Raw genomic sequence first — 8,408 nt, 5'->3', positions numbered from 1 at the left:
CAGCCTCAAACAGGTTTCCTCGGTTTGGTTTGTCCGATTCTCGTCTCGAATGTATTGCCATCCCATCAACAAGAGATGATTTAGTCTTCCTCCATTGAGTCATCGTCCTCGTTGTCATCCTCATCATCCTCGTCATCGCTGGAATCGTCATTATTGACGCCGACGAGACGGTCCTCACCCTTCCCACGTTGCTCAGGCACCCGCGTCGCAAAGGCCTTGCGCACCGACGCGTTTGTGGAGGTGTCCCAAATATGCATCGTTCCCTTACTTCCGGCCACAGCGAGACGGAAGGCGACCTCCGGGTCGGGCGCAAACGTGGTTGAGAAGACCTTTCCGACGTCGAGGTTGCGTGAAACAACCACTGAGGGTCCTGTGGGCTGAATGTTCCACAGCTTGACTGTCTTGTCGGTCGAACCGGTCACCATGTAACCGGGAACCACAGAGTTGATGTCGAACGAAGACACAGACTCGTCGTGAGCCTGTAGCGTCCATACGGCCTTGGTGCCCGTAGGGTCTGAAGGCGCATTTCGGACGTCGTGGTAGTGGATGACACCGTTCTCTGTGGAGACGAAGAAGAAGTTGGGGTCATGAGGATCCCACCGCACATTCTCAACGTCGCTCTCAACTCCCCATCGGGGAGCCTTTGCGTCAGGCGCACGCATATCGGCCGCCACCACAGTTCGATCGTAGGAACCACTCAGGAGGACGGTAGGTTCGTTCGCGTGCCACGCCAGAGAGCACACCTTGTCAGTATGGTAAGTGTACGACTTGGCGCACTTTGTTGTGTTGAGATCCCACAGCTTGACAGTCTTGTCAGCCGAGGCAGAGGCCAGAAGGTTGCGGTGCTTGCGGTTGGCGGCCAATGACAGGACAGCATCGACGTGGTACTCGTCGTTGGACTTCTTTGACTTCTTCTTCTTCTTTTTCATCTTCTTCTCCTCCTCGTTACCTCCTTGACCGAGGATCGCGTTGGGGTACATGCAGTCGATGGTGTCCAAATCCCAAACCTCGATATCGGGATCCATTGTGCCGACAGCGACAAAGTTACCTGCCGCATCCTTCTCTACGCCGGCCTTGTTGACGGGCATGTCGATCCACTCAACGCAGAGAGGAATGGCGGGCAGCATGATATCGTGGTGTACGTATAGGTTGTCGGCCTCATCTTCGTAAACGTAAACCTCGAGGTGTGCCATCTCGTCCTCAACCTTGGCAGACACAATCAAGTTGTCTGTTGCGAGAACTTGGAGCTCTTCACGATCCTCATCCTCCTGCTCCTTGTCCGCGTCGATTGTGATGTAAGGGTCGTCCTTGTTCGACTCGTAGTACGCCAGCGACTTGATGTTTCCAAACATGCCCATACCCTCTCCCTGTCCAGGAGCGTCCTCGTCGTCGTCGTTGTCATAGTTCTCCAGGTCATACTCCTTCAGGTCGTCATCGTTAAGATTGATCCTGTGCGATCATGTTAGTCTTTTGGACAAAGTTTGCAAAGAACTGTCCGGAAGTCGCATACTCATTCTTGTCAGTAGGCTTCTCGTCATCGTCAATCTTCATCTCAGAGTCGTCCTCCTTGTCTTCGGTCTTGTCTGCCTTTACGCCAGTATTGGCTGCCTCCTCGGCTTCTTCAAGATCCTCTTGAGCGTCGTCGAGTTGGAGCTTGGCGAGCTCAGCTATCCGCTCGAACTCGGCCTCGTCGAGGGTGTATTTCTGAGGGAAAGGCGCAGCGAAGCCCCTGGGGACCCATTGCGCAGCTGTGATCATTGAAGACATGGTGAATGTCCGGGTATCTTAAATTAAAAAAAAGCTGGTGATCAATCCCAGTTTGTGTCAAGGTGGGCGCCCAGACAAATTTCTCCCAAAATTTCTAGTGGGGGTTATCGATAAGATTTCGACCCGCCAGGGATCAGTGACGTTCGCATCTACCTAATTAAGCACAATCTATACTTGATCGCCCTAACTGAGTATTCTGATGTAAGAGTTCCTCGAGTGACTTGTGTTATATACCGGTCTATCCATCGCCTTCTTTTTTTTTTTTGTTGAATTTGTAGAAGTCTTGGATCTACTTATATCATACCATGTACCAAAAACTTGCTGATGGTTTATAGGCTTAGTTTGCTTCCATCTTCATCAACAACAGGCTCTAGTATCACGCATCATATTAATACGTCCTATAATATTCTCGAGATAAAACGCACACTTAATATAGCTAATTCTATTTATTCCTTTTTCTATCCTCGGTTAAACCAGTCAAGTACTCTTATCATGGGAACGAATATTTGGATGGTGACCCAAGAGTCTGGTCAAAATAGCAACTGACCAAGTATTCAGTGGCCTCGGTGTCGGGAAAAATGGTCACTGGAAGCACAATAAACGGAAGTAGTCTGCCAGTCTATGTACTATTTAGAATACTTTCCTAGGATATTTATTTTTGCATCCCAAAAGTCAGAGGTCAACCTTTCCGTCACCTACTCGAGTGGCTAACTTCCTTGTGATCCATAAAACTTTGTATAATGAGTTCAATAAGAGTCACGAGATCCAGGCACTCAATTTTAGAGTAGGCTCTTAGTACATCCATTGTGACACCCTAGAGCCTTTAGTATAACATCTCGTATGTCTTTTTAATCTCATGGATCATATAGGTTAGAGGTTTATGTATTGGTTTGAAGAACGAAGAAACACAAAAATACTATCGGAGTTACCCTAGAGCTTAGACGCCAATTACCCGACATCCTACCTACCTGCCTTGACATCCGATTTCTTCATTCTTTCATCATCATCATCAGCCAAGATGACGCCAGATCCCAAAAGGCGACGGATCGACTCTGCAGCGCGCCCATATAAACGAGATCATCAAGATGATTTCCGCACGCCAACCCCCCGAGCGCAATCACGTTACGCGCCTACGCCTCCTCGTGACGAAGTAGCACCGACCGACGAAGACAAGGCTTTAGACCGCGACTGGTATGGCGGTGATGAGTTCGGGGGGCATAGCTTTGGAGATGATACCCATAATCCCTTCGCATCCTACGGCGCCTGGGAAGGCCAGCAGCAGGAAGCAGCCCGACACGAAAAGATGTCCATCCGATTCGATGCACGGCGCGAGCAAAGGAATCGAGACAATGATGCCTGGGAGACAAACCGAATGTTACAATCTGGAGTGGCGCAACGACGAGATATGGCTTCCGACTTTGTTGACGACGACGATTCAACTCGAGTCCATCTTTTGATTCATGACCTCCGACCTCCGTTCCTGAAAGGACGAACGATTTTTACGAAACAACTAGAGCCAGTGCCCGCTGTAAAAGACCCCCAAAGTCACATGGCGGTTTTCAGTCGAAAGGGTAGCAAAGTGGTCAAAGAAGCGCGACAACAGCGAGAACGTCAAAGGCAAGCCAAGGAAGCGACGAGCATGACCGGAACGACGCTTGGAAACATCATGGGCGCCAAAGAGGATGACGGCGATTCTGCACTGCCCGTACCTGCCGAGGACGACGCTCAACCCGAGCGGAAGGGCAACAAATTTAGCGAACACTTGAAAAAGACGGACGGCGCCAGCAACTTCAGCCAGAGCAAAACGCTACGAGAGCAGCGAGAATACCTACCGGCGTTTGCAGTTCGCGAGGACCTTCTTCGTGTGATTAGAGAGAATCAGGTTGTCATTTGTGTGGGTGAGACAGGTTCCGGTAAAACAACACAGTTGACGCAGTTCCTCCAAGAAGATGGATACGGAAAAACTGGCATGATCGGGTGCACACAGCCGCGACGAGTTGCAGCTATGAGTGTGGCCAAACGTGTGGCCGAAGAGATGGAAGTGAAGCTTGGAAGCACAGTTGGTTATGCCATTCGATTCGAAGACTGCACCAGCAAGGAGACGGTCATCAAATACATGACCGACGGTGTTCTATTGCGAGAGTCGCTGAACGAACCAGATCTGGATCGCTACTCCTGTGTCATTATGGACGAAGCACACGAACGTGCCCTGAACACAGATATCCTCATGGGTTTGTTCAAGAAGATTCTGCAAAGGCGACGTGACTTGAAGCTCATCGTAACATCGGCCACAATGAACTCGAAACGTTTCTCCGATTTCTTTGGCGGCGCTCCTGAATTTATCATTCCTGGGCGAACTTTCCCAGTCGACGTTATGTTCCATCGATCACCTGTCGAGGACTACGTCGACCAGGCTGTGCATCAGGTATTGTCTATCCATGTCTCAATGGGTCCTGGAGATATCTTGGTGTTCATGACTGGCCAAGAAGACATTGAAATCACATGCGAACTGGTGCAAAAACGACTCGACGCCCTCAATGACCCTCCTAAGTTGAGTATCCTGCCTATTTACAGTCAGATGCCTGCAGATCTACAGGCCAAGATTTTTGACAAGGCTGCTCCTGGTGTTCGAAAATGCATTGTTGCAACCAACATTGCCGAGACCAGTTTGACAGTTGACGGTATCAAGTACGTCGTGGATGCGGGCTACTCCAAGATGAAAGTATACAACCCAAAAATTGGCATGGATACGCTCCAAATCACGCCTATCTCGCAAGCCAACGCTTCACAACGCTCAGGTCGAGCCGGTCGAACAGGCCCAGGAAAGGCATTCCGACTATACTCGGAAAAGGAGTTTAAGGAAGACCTGTACCTGCAGACGATTCCGGAAATCCAGCGCACAAATCTTGCCAACACTGTTCTGATGTTGAAATCTCTCGGTGTCAAGGACCTCTTGGACTTTGATTTCATGGACCCCCCTCCGCAGGATACTATTACAACCTCGATGTTTGACCTATGGGCCCTTGGAGCCTTGGACAATCTGGGCGAGCTCACCGAGCTAGGAAAGAAGATGAGTCACTTCCCAATGGACCCGTCCCTATCTAAACTACTCATTACCGCAGAAGAGTACGGTTGTAGTGAGGAGATGATCACTATCGTCTCTATGCTGTCTGTGCCCAATGTTTTCTACCGCCCGAAGGAGCGGCAAGAAGAAGCTGATGCTGCACGTGAGAAGTTTTGGGTGCATGAGTCGGACCATTTGACGTATCTTCAAGTTTACACCAACTGGAAGGCAAACGGTTATTCCGATGGTTGGTGTGTAAAGCACTTCCTGCACCCCAAGTCTTTGAGGCGAGCCAAGGAAATTCGCGAGCAACTGTTGGACATCATTCGTATGCAAAAGATGACGTTGACAAGTTGTGGAATTGACTGGGATATCGTGCGCAAGTGCATTTGTTCCGGTTACTACCACCAAGCAGCCAAATACAAGGGCTCAGGCGAGTACATCAATCTGCGCACCAACCTAGGTGTGCAATTACATCCGACAAGTGCACTGTACGCCGGGCACCCGCCTGACTATATCGTCTACCACGAATTGATCCTCACCTCTAAGGTATATGTTTCAACAGTGACAGCTGTAGACCCCCACTGGCTCGCTGACCTTGGCGATGTGTTCTACTCGCTCAAGGAGAAGGGCTATTCCGCCCGTGACAAGCGTATCATTGAAACAGAATTCAACCGGAAGATGGAAATTGAGGCCAAGATGGCTGATGATAAACGCAAGGATGAAGAAAGGAAGCAGCTGGAGGAGGAGCGGAGCCAAAAGAAGCCGACGAAGGCGAAGATTGGAGCAGATGGCAAGAAATTTATAACCCAAGGCGCAGTCAGGAAGCCGGTGACAAAGCGACGTAACAGACCGTTTTAGACCAGCAAGGAAGATCAGACATAAAATATTATATAGTGCTCTTGGGCTAGAAATTCACCAAAATTAATCGAATAGTTTGGTACGTATATCTGCCTCGGGCGACTTGGTTCTTTGTTAGACAGCAGCCTTTTGGCATTGCTGCTTTCTCTACTGCTCTTACTGTTGTATTTTTGAGGCAACCCTGTTGAAGACCGTTTCTGTTTTTGCTCGTACAAACCCCAATGGGCAAGACAAATGAGTGATGGTAATACTTTAGGTAGTGTTTATTCCATACGATCTGTGTTTCTTACCCTTCTGTTACTGTTCTGCTCCTATCTCATCTTCAACGCGTGACTGTGAAATCAGTCTCTCCCTCGATGATTTGTCTCTCTTCCTGTGAAACCTTTGTGACCCGAGCTGATCTCGGACCATCATCCACGTCCTTGAAGAACTTGGAAAGAATCTCCTCGCTAGCCTGAGCTTCTCCCTCAACCTCGAAAGCTGTTAGTGACAGGCCAGATTAGAGTGGCTGAATTAACTTACTCTCCCATCCTTTGTGTTTCGGCACCAACCAGTCACACCATATTCTCGAGCTCTTTTCTGAGTAAAGTATCTTTCCACAAATTAGATTCGATGCCCCTGAATGTAGTCAATGGTTTATATCGTACCTGAAGCCAACACCTACATGACGTCAGATACGGAGAAGCTTCAGTGAACAGAGAATGAACATACCTTGGACGCGCCCTTCAACGGAGAAGTAGACCTTGCAAGTGTTAGCATGCACTGATGATTAAGATAAGAGGTAGCATACTCGATTTGACATATTGATGAGGTGTAGGATATGGGATGGATAGTAGTTTTGTAGTGTTGATGTTCGAGGATACAGAAGCTATTGTAAGAGGTACCACGAGTAATGGAGATGAAGCTGAAACATGTCAGCAAACAAGTACATACGGTTTCATAGTAACATACCCGAGGTAGTATATGATTAGGGACGATACAACCTTCGTGGTCAATTGATCGATTGCAGGCGGATATCTCAGCTTATAAGGCAGACCGGCAGGGATGTCGATAAGATAAGCTCTAAAACTGATGTCACCTATTATTCTTAGTGGCACCTAAACAACAATCCCTACCAAACTAACATCTGCAATCCCTTCAACTTGCGACGCGAAAAATAATATTGCACAACCTGCACATACACGCACATAGGCTTATTTATGGAAGCTACTTCATCCGAAGCGGCTTCAGAGCCTGTTAGATTCCGCGCCGGCAAGAAAAGAAAAGCATACCGCCAACGTGTCCAAGAGGATGACGACGCTGTCGCAGAAACAACACAATCGCCTCCTACCGCATCAGCAGCAGAGTCTAACGATAAGCCAAATCAACGAAGCACACCAAATGAGGAAGAGCATGGAGAAGGCTCAGTCGCTGCCGCGCTGAGGTTGCGCAATGTCCGGAGGAGCCGCCTTGGAGGGGTCGCATTCCGGCATTCAAACCGCCCAGAAGACGACACGAATACGGAGCGTGCTCTCGTTCCTCACAATGCCGACGAAACTTCGAATAGTGAGCCAGCGATAAAGGGCGTCACAGACCGGTTTACGCACCAAACTGGAAAGGTTGCCGACCTCAACGATAGGCACATGTACGCTGAAGCCCCTCTTCTCTCGCAGTCTGCGCTTCTCACAGTACAATAACTAATCATTCAAGGATGGACTACATAGAATCCCGACTATCTAATCGCGCGGTCAGAGATAGCTCACAAACTACCTCATCCGCGTCTGCATCGGACCCTGCTCGACAATCTTCCACGACGGCTACAAAGCACGAGACTGGACGAGCGGTGATGCAGGGCCAGCTGATGGAAATTGATCTAGGCGACCATGCGCAAGATAGCAGCGCTACTCGTAACGGGCACGCAGGTCAAGGAGACGGTGCAGCAGGTGGCGAACGACGAGCCAAGAAGCCCCGGCTCAGAAGAGATGGCAAACCCTGGCGTCCGCGAAACCGGCGAGACAGTGATGCTGCTAAGCGCGACCAAATCGTCGACGAGATTCTTCGAGAAACAAGGCGTATGTATTCAGAGTCGCTCCCTTCTCAGACCATATGCTAACATGAACCCCTATCAGTTGACCTATACGAACCCGCCCCAGAACAAAGCGGCAGCGCCGCTGGTGCCGACCAGGATGGCGCAGCAGATGAACGACTTGCTGAAGAGTTTCGACAGCAGTTTCTTGAAGATGTTGCCGAGCGACAACTTAGGAAAAAGAAGGCGACGAACCAGCCTGCGCGCCCTGGCACTGAGGAGGTTCTCAAAGGACCCAAACTTGGCGGTAGCCGCAACGCTAGAGCTCAGATGAGAGACCTCTTGTTGAAAAAAGAGAAGGAGGGAAAGAAATAGTATATAATCTGGTGGAGTTTTCTTCGGTGGGTGCGGCGTCAGATGGTTATTGCTCTTGCGTTACTCTTTTTAGAATTCACATATACACATCGAAAGGCATGTCTCATTGAGCAGGACAATGCTGAAAATAGTCAATCTAAAAATACCATCTTGTATATATATATCGGGATACTCATTCATCCCATAGACACTCAGTCTGTAACGATCGTTGATTGTGCTATACAGGTCTGTCGATCCAAAGATCTAACATCAACCCCAAGACATAATCAAATCACTGACAACCGTGGTCTCGGTGACATATCGATCCTAAAAAAGGGCAAGAAAAGAAAAGAAAAA

General features: G+C 49.1%; 4 protein-coding genes across 4 annotated transcripts; 2 read left to right on the top strand and 2 right to left on the bottom strand.

Annotated features, from left to right (window-relative positions):
• Positions 1–80: 80 nt before the first annotated feature.
• FGSG_00449 (uncharacterized protein) lies at positions 81–1,767 on the bottom strand (the record flags this gene model as incomplete). The annotated part of the gene is made up of 2 exons (XM_011317816.1): positions 81–1,449; positions 1,511–1,767. 2 exons carry the CDS (start codon positions 1,765–1,767, stop codon positions 81–83), a joined length of 1,626 nt encoding a protein of 541 aa, XP_011316118.1.
• Positions 1,768–2,785: 1,018 nt separating this feature from the next.
• Positions 2,786–5,692, top strand: FGSG_00448 (pre-mRNA-splicing factor ATP-dependent RNA helicase prp16; the record flags this gene model as incomplete). The annotated part of the gene is made up of 1 exon (XM_011317815.1): positions 2,786–5,692. One exon carries the CDS (start codon positions 2,786–2,788, stop codon positions 5,690–5,692), a length of 2,907 nt encoding a protein of 968 aa, XP_011316117.1.
• A 240-nt stretch (positions 5,693–5,932) lies between these two features.
• On the bottom strand, positions 5,933–6,670 carry FGSG_00447 (uncharacterized protein). The gene is made up of 6 exons (XM_011317814.1): positions 6,644–6,670; positions 6,483–6,596; positions 6,404–6,434; positions 6,340–6,352; positions 6,215–6,284; positions 5,933–6,164 (listed from the first exon to the last, which is right to left on the bottom strand). The coding sequence occupies exons 2-6, from the start codon at positions 6,492–6,494 to the stop codon at positions 6,015–6,017; spliced, it is 276 nt and encodes a 91-aa protein (XP_011316116.1). The 5' UTR covers positions 6,495–6,596; positions 6,644–6,670; the 3' UTR covers positions 5,933–6,014.
• Positions 6,671–6,826: 156 nt separating this feature from the next.
• FGSG_00446 (uncharacterized protein) lies at positions 6,827–8,233 on the top strand. Its single transcript, XM_011317813.1, has 3 exons — positions 6,827–7,316; positions 7,382–7,743; positions 7,801–8,233. The coding sequence occupies exons 1-3, from the start codon at positions 6,892–6,894 to the stop codon at positions 8,070–8,072; spliced, it is 1,059 nt and encodes a 352-aa protein (XP_011316115.1). The 5' UTR covers positions 6,827–6,891; the 3' UTR covers positions 8,073–8,233.
• Positions 8,234–8,408: the final 175 nt, after the last annotated feature.

This window comes from Fusarium graminearum, chromosome 1 (assembly GCF_000240135.3).
Source record: "Fusarium graminearum PH-1 chromosome 1, whole genome shotgun sequence".
Lineage (NCBI taxonomy): Eukaryota > Fungi > Ascomycota > Sordariomycetes > Hypocreales > Nectriaceae > Fusarium > Fusarium graminearum.
This window is presented reverse-complemented; position numbering and strand designations above follow the sequence as displayed.